General features: G+C 43.4%; 2 protein-coding genes across 2 annotated transcripts; one reads left to right on the forward strand and one right to left on the reverse strand.

Moving 5' to 3' along the window:
* Window positions 1-8,939: 8,939 nt before the first annotated feature.
* Window positions 8,940-10,652, reverse strand: LOC112341396 (pentatricopeptide repeat-containing protein At4g02750-like). The gene has a single exon (XM_024661404.1). It carries the CDS (start codon window positions 10,650-10,652, stop codon window positions 8,940-8,942), a length of 1,713 nt encoding a protein of 570 aa, XP_024517172.1.
* A 296-nt stretch (window positions 10,653-10,948) lies between these two features.
* Window positions 10,949-12,921, forward strand: LOC9630244. Its single transcript, XM_024661405.1, has 2 exons — window positions 10,949-12,150; window positions 12,273-12,921. Exons 1-2 carry the CDS (start codon window positions 10,949-10,951, stop codon window positions 12,919-12,921), a joined length of 1,851 nt encoding a protein of 616 aa, XP_024517173.1.
* Window positions 12,922-17,702: the final 4,781 nt, after the last annotated feature.

A 17,702-nucleotide genomic window follows, 5' to 3' on the forward strand; every position in this document is an offset into this window, starting at 1 on the left:
TGGTAAGCCTGCAAACTTTCGTGGTTTCATGGCAGATGGGGCTGGTGCAAACTGGAATGGTATTCGAGTAGTTTTTGGGAATGGTCAACCATTGGAAGGTCGTGAGAGGACTTGTGAGTTCCATTGGGCTCAAAGCCTAAACCAGCACTGCCACCTTATCAAGCCAGAGTTTCAATCAATATTTAAGGAGTTGTGCAAACAATGGCAGGTTGCACCTTCTGAAGAAGAGCATGAGGCAAAAGCAAACGAGATCCGAATGTGGTGGCGTGAAGATGGCCATACAGACGTAAGTTGCCTACCACAACTTGAGTCATGGTTAGGATGGTGGGAAGTTAGGATGTTCCAATGGGGACATCACTCTTTTCAGGTTGGTTTATATTTTTTCTTCTCCTTTTATTACCTTTTAATATTGCCTTTTCCATTAGAATCAACCACTTGAGGACCTCGCATACACCCCAATTGTGAATCTCTCCGAAAGTAAGCATTGGAGTTGGCGTTCCTCTGAGGCAGGGAAAGGGAAGATGAGTCTATACGAAGCCTGTCTATCAAATTTGATACGTGCTATAGAGCAATCTTCAAAAGCACTGGCATTTGAGGAAGGAAGATACATGGGAACAGGGCCTTCTATTGAGATGTTACATGATAGGATGAAGAGAAAATTAACTCCACCCGCCCGAACAGTGGCAACTGCAATTGAGGAAGTGGTCTGTGGCACATCTATGGAGTACACTCCCCGAGCTTCTATTGGTGATATGAAGACTGTCCGCTCAAAGCGTCGTTTTTCCTTTGCTGGGGAAGATGTTGGTACGGACCTTGGAGCAAAAAGCTCCCACAGGCCTGATGTCGAGTACCATTCTGCTCCAAGACACCGCTCTCGGACTGAGCCACCTCAAGTGGCTGATGAAGAGAGTGCATTGCAACAGGTTGAAATTGCTTACCGTAACGTGGAGCCGAAGCAATGGGCAATCCGACGTGTGCCAGCAAAATCAAATGTAAGGTGTGTGGGGATGCTTCCGAGGGGCAAGTGTTGGGCCTGGATTCGTGGTGAAAAATCTGCTTCTGTTCCAGCCCCATGTTTCTATGGGGAACGAAAGCAAGCAGGATTTTCAAGATGGTGCTGGCTATATTGTTGCAACACTGACGCCAACCATACGAAGCGGCTTGAAAACACTATAGTGACTAAACCTGATGCAGTACCTAAAGAATGGCCAGTTGTTAATGGGGTCGCGCTCACCTCGGATGAGATTGAAAACCTTGAGAAATCTGGTTTTAATCTTGAGAGGAGAGTTGGAGACATGAGTGACAGGAGTAGGACTATTCCTACAGAGATGCACAGGAGGCCAGCATGAAAAGGTAAAGCAGTTAAATTTATTGGTACCGTCTCCAAGCAAAAGCAAGGTATAATAAACTTGGCTCAAACACTTGAGTGTGAGATTCTCTCTACGAAGTACATCACTGCGCTTGCAAAGGAGTACATAGTCAAAACAGAAGGTGGAGAGTACACAATTGCCATTCACGACTTTCCTTCTTGCACATGTCTAGACTTTACGAAGCGCGAGGAACATGGGAAGGCATATGCTCCTTGCAAGCATATGTACTACATCTTCATCAACATCTTGCACCAGGATCCTAAAGTGGATATTCATATACACCAAGCAAGCCTTACTATTGCTGAGTTGCAGAAAACTTTTGGAGCTAATTAGATTTCTCCAACACTATCGATGTTTATTCTCTATCAATAAAACTTATTATACTTTATATAATTAATACAAATGTGCTTTTTCATTTCACTTTTCATTTTATATGCTTCCGAGTGTTCTTCTCGCAATACTGCCCATAGTACTCGTGTGTCTCCATTTCTGTCTTTACCATCTCAAAAAAGATTTCATGGTAGTCTTTCGGGTGCGTGATGTTGCAGTGTGTCGCAAGAGCATATATACCATCATACTGATCATTGCCATTATTTCCACCAGACGCTAGAAAACATATGGGGCACTTCTTGAAAGTGGCAGAACTGCACTTTTCTAAAACAAGTAAGAGGGCATTCTTTTTCACCCAATTTGTTGCACCCTCTGTCATTGCATTTATCTCCAACTCATGATCACTATCCTCACTATCCTCTCTTTCATTCTCTTGTGTGATTTGGTTATGCTGTGCAATGGGATAGTTATTGCATCTCCTAGCCCTTGAGCCCTGGGAAGAAAGATTGTGAGAGTTAAAATTACCAACACTAGAACCCATAGACATTTGTGGGTGTATTTCCCTTTTTTCGAATGAGAGTGTGAATGAAGATCTATAAATTCTAGACAGTATGCTACGACAAACCCCTTAAGAATGTATTCTACAAAGAACCAAGTCTTTCTTTTATATGCAATAAGCTTACATCAACGGTTATTTTTTTTCCTTTCAAACGGTTATATGGTTTCACATAGAATCTTATTTCAAATTTAATAATTTTTTAATTCTGACAAACCTAACATTTACTAGCTAGAAAGCATAGAGTACAAATTTAAAGAAGTGACAAGAATACTCTTTTTTCAAACATTTTATCTTATGTTCTAACAAATGTCCCTATCATTGCATGTAGTAAATATTTAAATTATTAGAACAAAATGTGTTCTTTAGAACATTTTTATCTATATAATATATAGAGAGTTATTAAATTATTAGGTTCGCCATAACCTTAAAATTTTAAAATTTATAATGTTTGTACTAAATTACAATTGAAAATTGAGCTCAACTCGTGAGCTCAACTCTTCAACTCGTGAGCTCAAGTATGGTCCGCGCCCTTCTCAGTCAAGGTGCAAAGCTACCAAGACTAAGTCAAGATCAGTGAGAGCTCACTACTCTCATAGAGTCTTAACGAAATGCAAGGTGCAACTTGCCACCAAGCATAATACAGAAGAAAGGTACAAGGGTCACCCTTCTTAGAAAAGTGCAATAGCCACTTTTCTACACCAACTCCAGACTCTATCCAACTCAATTTTCTTAGCCCCAAAAGTCAGCATCCCTTTCGGGCCGCATCATACAAACTACTTACTAAGGTTTAAGCCAACTGAAGTTAACTCCAACCACTTCACTAGTTTGAACTGGCTTACAAAAACGGAATGGTTTTCAGGCAATGTGATCAACAGATCAGCCATTAGAAAAGCCTAAGAAAATTTGTGGAAAAATTTCCATCCTAGAGAAAGAATGACTCTCAGTCCAGGATACAAACTTTCAAGACTCAGCCAACTTCCTCCTACTAATAACTTCACATAGTTTCACCTCAACACAAACTCTCATAACCCATAGTATGCTAAGCATTGAACATCTTTGCCCATACTTCCGATATCCAACACCGACATTCATAAAATGCAATGTGAACATCCAAAGCTTGATCACAAAGATCACATCTTCAAATATCTATATTGCACTAACACTTTTCTTCAACCACCTTCAAGATCCAATGTGAAGCCAAAACACTAACAAAAAAAATGACATGGAAAATCAAGCTCTAAGGAAAATTCCTCATCACTTGAAGAACAATGCCACTTCCACTAACACAAGTGCTAGTGATGTCATTGCTTGAACTACACACTTTCTCCATCCAATAATTTACTCCAAGTGCTAACGGATCAACCGACGAGCCATAGCAAGTGAATGCTATAACTTTTTCCTAACACCTCAGTGGGCAAACTCAAGGAAACAAGGAACCAACTTAAGCTTAGCATAATGGACCACCATCGAGAATCCAGTCAAAGCTACTACAATGCTACTTCATGCAAGTAGACTAGCATCACCATCAACCACTTTGGGGTTGATCATCGTTTAACCAAGCAACTTGGTAAACACATTGCTCATTATCACATGAATATGATATGGAAATCACAATGTCTTGATCATCAATTGAGCAACACCACGAGCAATGCCAATGTCATTACTTCAAAGGTTTATGTGAGTATCAAGTGTCAACTCGACTCGACAAAATGCAACATAAATGCCACACTCCACCGATAAAAGATTTACAACACCTAACACCACTAACTTTTGTTCACAACACAGACAAACTCATGCCACTCTTTTTCCGACCAAACTCAAAACTAATCCAACACTAAGCTACTCAAAGAGCAATAGCAAGGTTCCCCGGAAAAGAATTGAGCATTGCAACCCAAGTCCTCCAATAACAAGCCTAAACAAAATGGTATAGCGCTTCACCGCTATCCATCCCACAACTCACTATTTGTAAGACCATCACCTCCAAATGCATCAAGGTAGGGACTCTTGATTGCATGATGTGAACATGAGCAATGAGTTAACACTTCGTTGCAAATCATCTCTCCAAGAAGAGAAGATGATTTACATGTTTGATCCTTCGTCCCCGCGACTCTCTTTTCGGTCTCATCTTTGACTAAACCTCAAGCTTGCTTTAGCACTGCCTTCAGTCCAATTCAAGAAAAGTTTATGAGAGAGCACGGCAATGACTACTTGAATCAATAGACTAATCCCTATAGTCTTGATTGATCCACTTATAATCATGCCTAGGAAGGATCCATTAGTGCCGTGCTAAACAGCTACGGACCAGCCTATTTGCCACTCATAGCAAACTCAGGGAAGGTTTGCTTTCACCTATGGTACACAAAACAACTCATGGAACCACTGGAGCAACTCATGGAACCACCGATAGGCTAACATTAACTGTATCGAAAGTTACCTGTCAGTTAGTCCTTACGGACACTCTTACCTTACTGCCACGATGGCAGGAGGTCAGTATTGCTGGTTCCCTTTATTAGCCCCTCTTGTTCAAGTGTTAGTTTACTGGGCTTAGCACCTGTACTTAGCCAGATGGACATAAAGTAGGAACTCCTATGTGTTTCTAGTTGAGCATACTCGGCCTGGCTCTTAGTTCTCTGGGGGGTTCCAAATGTATAGTAGGGATAGTGGGTAGGTCGGGCATGGCCGACCAACCTGAGGCATAGTCTAGCTCCCGCTTGCGTGCCTGTCCTTGTTCTGCGTCCGGCTTGGGTCTAAGCCCAAGTTCCATTCCATGCTAGTTGGTGGAGTACCTATGTCCTCGCGTTAGGCCACCGGTATGCCGAAATAGCGCCAGACTCTATTTGGCTCCGTTTTGCGTGTTGGTCCTAGCATTGGGATGCTAGTTACTCTAGGACTGTTCCAAGTCGCTCCGGGCTCCTGTCCCTTCGCTCCTTGGGCTTTATGCTCAGGAGTTGCTCCGTGGTTCAGTTCCATCACTCTTTGGCTTCACGCTTGGGAGTTTGGCACCATTCCTTTGTTTAGTGGCCCAAGGCCTTGAACCTCGGGTTCCTATGGACACGTGGCATGGACATGTGGTGTGTGACATGTGGCATTTATCACGTGGCACAAAGAGGGTTTAGGTTCCGCTTTGTGGTGTTATTCTATGGTAAATCACCATAGGATAAAGGGTCAAAACCACGTGCGCTACAGTTGGTATCGGAGCAAATGGCACAGATTCGATTCCCATTGATTAATGGCTACTTAAAAGTATAATATACCCTTGAGCAAGGTATATTCCTACCCCTAAATTTAAAATTGTATGTATTGGGCATCCATGTGTACGTCCTTCCTCTTGTGTGGAGTATCTACGGACGAAGGTATCCACCGTGGGACTGCGGTACGAATGGATGACTAGTTGCCTCACATGGAATAGCTGATCTACACAATGGAAGGATTGGTAGATTTAGTGCGGAAATGGAGGTGCTGGTTCCCCTTGGCTCAGTAGGGGTTGTTAGTCAATAGTCAATGAGGACATTGATATCTCTAAAGAGGGGGTGAGTGTAGCGTATGTGATTATGGGATGAGATTTGGATATACTGTCACCGTGGATCCTTGGAACCTTGGGGGATAAATGGGGATAAAATAGCCACTAAGGGCTTGATGAGAGAGGGTTGTTAGTCAATAGTCAATGAGGACATTGATATCTCTAAAGAGGGGGTGAGTGTAGCGCATGTGATCATGGGATGAGATTTGGATATACTGTCACCGTGGATCCTTGGAACCTTGGGGGATAAATGGGGATAAAATAGCCACTAAAGGCTCTCTCATCAAGCAATTACCCCTTTTCCAGTTGGCTTAAGGGGAGAAAGATAAGGTGTGTTATAGTACTGTAGTGCACTAAAAAAGGAGCAATTACTTTATGAGAGAGCCCTTAATGGCTATTTTATCCCCATTTATTCCCCAAGGTTCCAAGGATTCACGGTGACAATATATCCAAATCTCATCCCATGATCATATGCGCTACATTTAGTTAGAGCACATATTGAGATTAATATATAGTAGGTCTAGTTTATGTCTAGTCGGCCTTGACCCGAGGGCCAAGAGAGCGGGGTAGCTCTCAACTTCAATCCACAAGGGTGTGAATTTATTATAAAGCTTGGTGAATTATAAATTTATAAAGAAGTGTGATAGATTGTAAGAAACAAAAAAAGAATGACTCAAAATATAATTTTTAAAGGTTTAAATATAGAGGGAAAGGTGCATCCCTAATTTTTGGGATGTTTAGGGTTAAGAATTCTTAGGTTTAAATATTACTGGGCTTAGGAAGTGAAGATTAAATTGCATAACTAATTTAAACAAGCCCTGATAAAAGACATCATTATAGTTGTTAATATATCTAATTACATACTTGAAAATGTCTAGGAGATGGCCGAAGTGGCTAAACTTAAACATCCCAAGAATGATAGATGGTAAAGTGATCAAACCAATAGTGCATATCATCCCTAAAATTCTCATGGAAGAAATCTAGCTATGGAAAAAGAAGTTGTTTTAAAGGATGAGTATGTTACTTTTCCATAAAAATGAATGAAAAAAAGAAAAAAATGAAAAAACTATAAAAATGAGAGAGATCTAAACAATGTAAAAGCTAGATTTAAACTAAAAATAAATCTAAGCACTTCTTAAAGACAATTAGAGCTACTCCTCACTTTCACTAATGTGAGTGATTGGAATATAAAAATATGTATATTTAATTAGCCCAAAAACCTAGCTTATATACACAAAGCAAGTGGTTTGGATTGAAAATAATCTGATGGCTATTAAATTTTCATTATGCTAATAATAATATATGTCATTGTAGCTGATACTCATAAATTAAAATAATTTTAAGGAAATTAAAACTTTATATTAAAAATAATTATAATTATTAATTTTTTATTTTAATATTTATTAGTCATAAAAGTAACAATATTATTATATTAATAATATTTTTGATAGCATTAATAAAAAAATAGAATATTAGTTTTCCAAAGCGAACCAAGCATTGCTAGTAATTATATAGGGTAGCAAATTATTTTGATTTACTTTAGAGGGGTGTAAAGTATATACTCAAAATATCTAGCTATATTCTAAAATGTTCCTTAATCCAATGGTTATGGTTTACTGCTCTTAAACTTTTCTCTAATTCATTTATAATCAATATTTAATATTAATATTTTACTAATAGAATATATGTTTAAGCTTAAAGCAAAACGAAAAATGGCACTTTGATTGCTCTTCCTACTCAACTCTCTCCATGGGTAATCACATGTTTTAAGCATTTCCCAAGCTCATCACTATGTATTCATATGAAAAATCATGGATATTTGGGGTCGTTTTGAAGAAGGATATAAAGTCTTGGATCTCATGAGCTTGTTTGATGTCTTCTAGGAGATTTGTATAGGATGGATCTTTCCCCATTGCTCCATAATTAATCATTTCCAAAATCCTCTTTGGCCATATGAATATCTAGAAGTAGTGGACTAGAAGCTCGATCATTAAATAATCCTTCACATTGAGATTTCCCTGTCATAGAGCATCTGAAGCTCATGATAGTCCCTAGCTCAACAACAATCAATCTAGTCTTTCTATGTTGCAGTTTAATATTGTTGGCATGGGGATTTGCTCCTAAGGATTGCTTCTTCTAATACTCATGGTGCACACCACAACATAGCTTTCAGTTTGGAGGCTATAAGGAATGGACTATAGTTGAGATCCTTAAAGCAAAAGATGGTTGATTACCCTCCTGTAGGAGAATTCCAGTGGGAGATGGCTTATCTAGAAGTGAGAGCTTAGCATTATGCTTGACTGAATGCAATCTATTGAATTTTGGGAATTTATTTTTGGTTTGCTTAAACATATAGTGAATATGCCTAGATTATGCCTGGATATTCTAGGATATTCTACCATCTAATGTAATTCATTTAGATTAATCTTGTATTTATAGTTTATAAACTTTCATAACACTTTCTAGTATATTCTAATTTATTCTACCATCTAATGCAATAATATTAATCTTGTGCTTATTAGTTATAAACATGTTTATAATTATAAACTTCCAAAATGTTTATTATCTTCCTATCTATATAATTTTTTTTTTTCCTCACATCAAACCAAACTAAACATTGAGCTTGTGCATTGCTGCTTCCAGCTTGTTCTGAGACCTTGGATCTTGTCCACTGCCGCTTCCTAATTTATGATCTCACACCTTTGGTGTTTCATCTCATAACACGCTCAGCTGTGGCGTTGCCTGGTTTATCAGATGCACTTGGAGCTCTTCTTCCTTCAACTCTGCTCCAATGCACGTCCTTTCTGATCTTCTAAACCACAAGAAAATCCTCATATTGCCTTGCTCTTTGCTGGAATCTTATAAAGTCATTAAATCTCGCCATCTAGGGTATTACTATCCACATCATTGGATTTCATGATGAAAGGATTTCCAATGTGGATCTGGATTGAACTAGGATGAGATTTGTCCTGCACAGACAGCCAAATTGGACCATGCGTGAGCCCGGAAGGAATTCCGAGAATGCTGCATTAATTTCCCGGCTCGGCTGTGCGCGATATCTGGAGCCCAGATGGCTTCTGTGAAGAAGCTGATCAACGACGCCAATGGTAAGTCGAGCGAGAGAAAAAGGAAAGTTGAAAAACAAGAGAGAACGACCTCGTCAAAAATTAGGGCAAAGCAAATCCTTCGCCACTATTTTCTTAATGGCATGCACGGTGGCCAGTGACACGTAAAACCCACCATTCTCGGGCTCGAACTCACACACCGCTTGTGCCGCTCGAGTACCTCGCTCAACATCGCCATAGCTCTTGCAAGCAGCGAGCAAGCTCGTCCATTCGACCACATCCGGCAGAAAAGGCATGGTTTTGATCAAATCCTCTGCGTCTTCGAGATAACCAGCCCGGCTCAAGAGATCCACCATGCAGCAAAAGTGGTGCTTGGTCGGCTCCAGCTCGAAGTCCAACTGCATGGAAGCAAAATGTGATCTTCCCATGGAAGCCTTCCCGACGTGGTTGCAAACGAGAAAGATCTCCCGGAAACATAGGTGGTCGGGAAGCTCGAGCGTTTTCATGGATTCGAATGTGTCAAGGGCCGAGGCGAAGCGTCCATTTTGCGCAAAGGCGACGAGCATGGCACTCCAGGAGAGCAGATCTCGCTCGGGCATTTGGAGGAACAGGGATCGAGCTTGGCAAACATGACCGTTCTCGGCGAATCCAGATAGGAGAGTGTTCCAGGAGACAAGGTTTCGGTCCGGAAGTTCGATGCCAAACATTTTCGCTGCGTCTTCCGCGTAGCCGCTCCACGAGTAAGCCGCGAGCATTGCATTGAAAGACACCATGTCTCTCTCCGGCATCGAGTCGAACAGAGCCTTGGTTTGCTCGAGATGGACGCCGTTTTGCACAAAAGCAGAGAGTATCGCGTTCCAAGAGACCAAACTCCGCTGCGGCATCGTGTCAAACACGAGCTTGGCTTCCTCCAAATGACCGTTTTGCGTATATGCAGCGAGCATAGCAGTCCACGACACAGTGTCTCTCTCGGGCATTGTCGTAAAGATTCTCTTTGCATCGCTAAGATTCCGGGACTGCGCAAAGCCCACCAGAAGAACCGTGACCGAGATCAGGTTTCTCTGTGGCAGCGAGTCAAACAAAGTTTTGGCTTTTCGTAAATGTCCGGTTTTTGCATATCCATCAAGCATGGCGTTCCAAGTAATTAAATCTCTCTCCGGCATTGAGTCATACACTGACACTGCTTCCTCAAGCTTTTCATGTTGGACGTAAGCGCTTAACACAGAGCACCAGGAGATTAAATCATGAACAGGCATTGAGCCAAAGATTTGTCTCATTTTCTCCAAATGCCCGTTTTGGGTATATGCCGCAAGCATAGAGTTCCAAGACACAAGATTTTGCTCTGGCAAAAAGTCAAACACAAACTTGGCCTCCTCAACATGTCCGTTTTGTGCGTAAGCGGCCAACATGGAGTTACACGTCACCATATTCCACTGTGGCATTCTTACAAAGAACTCCCTGGCTTGCAGTGGATGCCCTGCCTGGGCATATGCAGATACCATGGTTGTCCACGCCACAAGGTCTGGATTGGGAATCTGGAAGAAGATGTGCCTGGATTCTTCCAGAGATGCGTTCCTGCAGTACGATGCGAGGAGAAGATTCCATGCGAACGAATCTTTTGGGCCGTCGATGGCATCGAAAATGGATCGCGCTTTTGCCAGGCTCCCACACCGTCCATACATCTCGATAAGCTTCTTGGCCACGAATTTGTCGGAGCTCATCCATGGCGGGATGCGCGAGTGGAGATTCTCGGCTTCGGCAAGCGTCCTACACGATTGGATTTGCTCCAAGCATTGCCTTCTCTCCATAGACTAGCATTTTTTCTCCATAGACTAAACTTTCAAAAGGCTTTGACTAGTCAACAAGTCGACCAGCTTGTTGAGAGTTCGAATCCGGTAACAAGACTCCCGCTTTTAGCATAAAAATAAAAAAGAGGTTTTAGGGTTCTTCGGGAATGGGCGTTGATCGGAGGTGAGAATGCGGCTGTGTGGAGTTCGCTAGCTAGACGCTGGAGTGATGATCTCTCTCGTGACTCACCAGCACGGCGGTGTCGATTCCCCTGGCAAGATTGACAGCGGCAGCTGCTTCCGGGGCTTTTGCGCCAATGGAAGGGAATGTGTCGGACGCGGATTACTTCGAGCAGATGGAGGCTCATCTCCGATTCGATCTGGAAATGGAGGTGCTGGACCTGGAGAGCTGCCTGGAAGCTGGAGGATCGATTGACAGGCCAACAAATGCTGCTCCAGTGCAGGAGGAGGAGCGAAGGCCGCTGAGTCTACGCCAGGAGCTTGCCAAGGCACGGCAGATCAAGAGCGTCTCGTCGCGGCCCAGGAAGCAGGCAAGGAGAAAGAGTAGTGTGAGGATTCTCCAGCCGCGTAGCGATCGGCAAAGGAGGAGCCAGAGATTGGTAGAGTGTGAGAGGAAGGGTGCCGGGATTCCAGTGGCGTGCCGGGAAAGAATGGATGATGGTGAGCTCGAGAAAGATGGTGGAGACGAAAATGGTGATCGTGTGGAAAATCCAGTGCCATCTATTGACGCACTTCACAAGATCGTGGAGAAAAGTATGCCTGACAAAGAAGAGATTGTGCTCGAGAGAAGCCTGTTGGTCGACGACGGGGCCAAAGCCGAGAGGAAGCGTCCAAGCGAAAGCATTGATGACATCGATGACAGGTTATGCGACAAGACGAGTATCGAGGAGGAAGCAGGAACGAGCACTTCGGGTGCCAGTAAAGAAGATCTAGCGAGTTTGAAGCTCGAAAGAAAACGCTCGAAGGGGGGAAAGGCCGCACCAGTGAAGACCAAGCAGCAGCGATTGGGGGCAATGGCTCGACCGAGCGATCCACACAAGGTAACAGAGAAGAGTCTAGCCGGCAATCTAGATCCTCAATTCAACGAACAAGAAGTTGACCGGGGAGTGGCTGAGCCGGATTTGGCTGAGAAAGAAGGACCGAAGAGTAATGGATCAGTTGACGACGATCGGGTGAAGAACTCGGAGAAACCAACGAGCACTCCAAAGAGCAAGGAATCCGAAGAGCTGCTCCACCAGCAAAGCAGAGTACCGGCTGGTGACAATCTTCTGGGAAATCCCGAGAAACGAAGTGAGGAGGAGCCGTCTCCAGGGAATGAGATGGCGAGTGATTGCATCGAGTACTCGTGGGAGCCATCTCTACCTTTGGAAGCAGTGGCTGTCGAGGACAAGTGTGCTGAGGTTGTGGTCGCAGTGGTCACAGAGAACAAAACTTTAGCTCCGATACAACAACAAAAGATGCCATCTCTACCTTTGGAAGCAGTGGCTGTTAAGGACAAGTGTGCTGATGCTGTGGTCTGGGACAACGAATTTTTAGCTCCCTCAACAACGGATACCAGCGCTCAGATACAACAACAAAAGCCGGCATCTCAACGAAACGGGGAACTCTGGTACGAAGAAGGCCCTCATCGCGGACAGACAGGAGAAATGTGGAAAATGCTCGAAAGCGCGAAGAGCAAGAGTGTAAAGGTGATGGAGTGGAAGACAAGGGCGATAGAAATCTGGAGCTGTTGGCGGCACCAGTGGAAGAGCCAAAGCGTCTACAGCCGAAAAGAATAGCGAGAAGACGAGACAGGTCCCATGAGGAGACAGCTGAGAAGCAAGCTCGCGGATCTTCTAAGATGGCCGAAACAGAGCCCGTGAAGAAGTCGAGGAAGGATTTGGAAGCTGTCTCACGCGTGGAAGAGACAAACCTTGAGGCTCACAGAAGAATGCGGACTCGCTCCGCCACCAGGCTACAAGTCTCACCTCTGGTGATTGATCTCGACGAACAGGGGGGAAACGAAGCAGCAGCAAGAGAAGGCAACCAGATAGCTGTAATCGCAATCGATCCGACTGGTGATGGAGGAAGCAGCAGACAAGAATGTAGCAAAAGGATCAACACTCGTTCTTCTCCGCAGGTTGCAATGCTAGCGCTTGAGCCTTTGCCTCTGCGAAGAAGTAAGAGAGCTAGCCAGGAAATGGCGAACAAGAGAAAGCTCTCTGGAGGAGAGGCTAACCGAGGGACGAGAATCATTAGAAAACGAGGAGTGCTAGTTGATGACATGTAACTTTATTTTCAAGTATACAATCACGTGAGCTCCACCTGGCCTTTGTACATATCAACCATGGTTAATATTACCATCTCCAGCTTAGAAACGGTAATTAAGGAATAACAGCGATTACAATCGTTGAGCACTGAACTTACTAGCGCTGCAGTTTACTTCCTTGGAGCATCTCTTTTCCACATTCGTGAGGGGGATTTTCTAGTTGTACACCAGGAGCTCACTCTTGACATGTTGGATTTTTTTTCTCAATTTCAACCTCAAACCTAATTAGACATGAACTGGGACCAAAGAACATACCCAGAACTTGGATGTTTCAGCTTCCAGTGGACAAGAGATCATACCCACCAAACATACATGATGTGATCCAATATTTAGTGCAGAGTACTCATCTCCGATTTCAAAAAGGTGGTAGTGGATAGCCTTGGGTGAGAGCCAAAAGAGTGAAACATAGTGGACACTAATCATTGCTCTAGTTGGCCCCTTCTGTGATGCATTTTTGTAGCCAGAAAAATCTTGTAGAGGCAATAGCTCATATCAAGGTGAAAGGCAGCTATCAAGAAAGATCGCAGATAAAACTTTATAAACTTTGAAGTTAAGAATTACACTTAGCCCAAAGTCCAGGATGTGCAAATCAAAGCAAACATACTTATGGCAACAAAACTGCCCAAAGTACATTTTCTTAAGAACAACTTGAAAAACATTGCAGTTTGGATGCTATCGGCCTTGAGGACAAGTAAAAACTTCTGCTTCTTGCCAGTGAACAGTTTGTACCCAAAGTCCATGAGCTTGCTACACCACTTGATGAGTATGTTTGACAGGTAGACTTTGGATCCATAGCCAGCACTGGAAGCTTGAGCATGGATCCCTTCTTTAGAACCACTATTCTTTCTAGAGATTTCTTCTCGTGCTGCTACTCAATCTCTGTGCAAGAGCTCCAAGGTAGCCATGAAATTTGGCTCTTCATCTGGCTTAATTAGCGAATTCCAAGACACACTCACCATGGAAAAGAGCTCTCACTGGACTTCCCCGCCTGGATTGCAAGAAGACGAGGTTTTGCATGTGGATGCCGCAGAGGACTGCCAGCTGCAATGCCTGGAGAACCTCGTTTGAGGTACTAATATAATTTAGAATTAAAGCTTGATTCCATATATATTAAAGAATATCCTAAACTATGCTTGGATATTCTCTATATCTAAGGGTCCAAAATTAATTAGGGTATTTTTATTACAAATACTACATTTTAAAAAAGAATCATTTTGAGGATTATGGAGATAATGGAGTAATTGAGAGCAAATAAATATCAAGCTGCTATTAACATAAAAAAAGGTAAATTTGAATAACAGTGGCCTATGGAACTTAATATCATAAATTAATGAAGGGGTGTTTCGATGAGTCTTAAATGTATAATATTTAGGTTAATTATATTTAAATTAAATTAATATTGCGAATGCATGGAATATGGAAAGGGAATACAGAAATGTGCATATCAATTAGCCCAAAAACCCTAGCTTATATACAAGAGCGAGTGGTCCGGATTGAAACCAATCCAACGGCTACCAAAATCCTACTACGCTAATATTAGTATACGGCATTGTAGCCGTACACTTGGCCCTCACATCATCCCCTCCTCTCGGAATAATAGAAGACCATCAGGGTTCTCTTGTAGATGGGCCAGGATCTGGAGGAACATCAAGAGGAGGCATCGGTGGATCTGTAGGTGGCATTAACTGCTCCTGATCCCTTTGTACAAAGCGTTTCAACCACTGCACATGTACAATTTCTGGAAGATCGGCCTGCTGAACGTCATGCTAAACCTCATAAACTTGTGGTCCAACTTGCCGCAACACCTGATACGGTCCTTTCCACTACGCAAGAAGTCTCTTAGATAAACCACGTACCATAAGATGGGGAAAACGGACTAACACCAAATCATCCACTTTGTACTCCACATGTGGACGATGATGAGAGTTGTAGCGCCGTTGTTGTCCTACTTGTACGCGGCTTAAATGTTCGGTAGACTCTGCTCGGACTAGTGGAAGAATGCTCGTCAAATACTGATCCCACGACCTAGCATCGGTAGCTCGCGGCAATCGCAAAGGTAAACCTAGCTCCGTTGGTAATATTGGATCATGACCATATAGGAGTTTATATGGTGAAGCATCAACAGAACTTTGCACCCCCGTGACATATGCATATCGAAGAGACGGCAAATAACCATCCCAATTTGAATGCTGAAAGTTCACATACTTCGCAATCATCCCTTTGAATGTCCGAACGAGCCACTCCACCAGACTGTCTGATTGTGGATGATAAGCACTCGTGAAAGTGTGGCGTATCCCCAACCGAGACATCAAAACATGAAATACCTCAGCCATAAATGCGGGACCATTATCTGAAAGAATCCGCTCTGGACAAGAATGCTGGAACACCACTCGATTGAGGAGGAAGTAGCCAACAGCAGTTGCAAAGGCGCTAGCAAGAACACCAACTTCCACCCAACGAGTCAAGTAGTCAGAAGCAATAATAACATACTCATTGCCAATAGTCGACCGTGGAAAAGGTCCCATAAGATCAAACGCCACCAACTCAAATGGAAGGAAAAGTGCAATTGACTCCAACCATCCTTCCACAGCACGAGGGGGAGTATTACGAGCTTGGCACCGAACGCAGCTACGCACATACCGGATAACATCACGTCGCATCTCCAGCCAGTAAAAAGACCTGCGTAGCTTCTCGGTTATACGACGGTGTCCCATATGCCCACCTAGAACAAGAGAATCATGGTAGGCATAGAGAAACCGCGGAATAAAGACAGAAGGCACCACCAGCCGTAAATAATCCTCAAGACCCGTCCCCACAAAATAAAGAAGGCCATCTTCAAGGTGATATTGAGAATGTAAATGCCGAAAAGGCAAGTCATCAACAAGTGATGCAGGATTCTCAAACTCATCTCAAAGCCTTTAAATCCATGGCTCAATCTTTTGAGCCTCGCGAACATCATCAAGAGAAGGTAGATCTTGCTCTGCGCCTTATGGACACTGAACATCAAGGACAGCAACTGCCGACGGCATAGAATCCTTGTCTAGAAAATCCACAGATGCTGGAACAACAGGCTCGTCAGAAACATGAGAAGTGAGTGAAGAAGGAAGAGGAGCTCGAGAAAGGGCATCAGCATCAGCCATAGAACTCCCTGGGCGATGAACAACATCAAAATCATATATCTGAAGCTTCAAAGCCCACCGAGCAGAACGACCAACCAGGTTCTTCCGCTTCAATAATGAAGTAACAGCAGCATGGTCACCTTCAAGTAACGTCCGAGAACCATATAGATATGCATGAAGTTTCTCGAAACCCCAAACTGCTGCTAAACACTCCTTCTCCGTCGTGGAATAGTTCATCTCTGCTGGTTGTAATGTACGGCTTATATACGCAATAGGTTGGCGCTGACCAGGCACACTCGAGCTCTCTTGCATCAACACACCTCCAAGACCAATGTCATAAGCATCCACACACAAAATAAAAGGTCGAGTGTAGTCAAGATATGCCAAAACCGGAGGAGTCGTCAATAGCTTTTTGAGATCCCCGAATGCTTGCTCACAATCTGGAGACTAGATGAAAGATGATGTTGATGACTTTAGCAATGCTCGCAATGGTGCAATGCGATCAAAAAGATGATCTACAAAACGACCGAGATACTGCACCTTGCCCAAGAAGCGCTGCACATCATTCACACATTTCGGAGTAGGGAACTTTAGAACAGCCACAAGTTTGTCAGGATCAACTTGCAAACCCTCACGAGAAATACGGTACCCAAGATAAGTTGTATCCTTGGACCCAAACACGCACTTTGACCGCTTCAGCTTTAAACCAACATCAGCCGATCCAACACTTTACAAACATCACGAACGTGCTCCTCCCACATCCCCTCCGAGTGAATCAAGACATCATCAACGAAGTCGGTAGTCATCTTTGGCATATCACAAAGAACCTCGTCCATCATCTGCTGGAAAGTTGCTGGAGCGTTGTTCAAACCAAACGGCATCACCAAGAACTCGTACAAACCAAACGGTGTACGAAAAGCAATCTTAGGAATATCTTCTGCGGCCATTGGTACTTGCCAGTACCCAAAAGCAAGATCTAGCTTGGTGAACCAACGACTTCACCCTAGACGATCCAAGAGATCAGCAATGTGAGGAAGAGGGTACACATCCGGGATCGTCACTTCATTTAACAGACGATAGTCGATGCAAAAACGAATACTCCCATCAGGCTTCGTTACAAGATGAGGTTCACATGCCCAAAGACTCCGCGACTTCTGAACAACACCCTTCTCCAACATCTCCTTGACGTTTGTATGTAAAATCTTGATCTCCTTGGGTGACCGACGACGAACAGGAACCTTGATTGGACGAGCATCCCCGGTTGGAATCAAATGACATGTGGCAATCTTGGCCCCAGACGATAGGTCAAAATCAAAGAGATCAGAATACTCTTTCATGAGCCGGTCAACAGCTGCAACACAAAGATCATCGGAGGGATCGGAAAAGGGAAAAGCAGAACAAGATGGAAACATAGGAGGAAATAGTGGGGGAACAAAAGTAATGGAAGCAAAGGTAGAAGTAGAGGGATAAAAAGGTACGGAAGTGAGAGGAATGGATGAAACATAAGGAAGTATGAGACAAGGGGGAGAAGCCTCAAAGTCACACTTAGCATGATTGTGCTGCAACCAATCCATACCAAGAATGAGGTCAAAAGCTTGACTCGGCACCACCCGCAACGACTGC

This window comes from Selaginella moellendorffii, unplaced genomic scaffold (assembly GCF_000143415.4).
Source record: "Selaginella moellendorffii unplaced genomic scaffold, v1.0 SELMOscaffold_82, whole genome shotgun sequence".
NCBI classification, from domain to species: domain Eukaryota; kingdom Viridiplantae; phylum Streptophyta; class Lycopodiopsida; order Selaginellales; family Selaginellaceae; genus Selaginella; species Selaginella moellendorffii.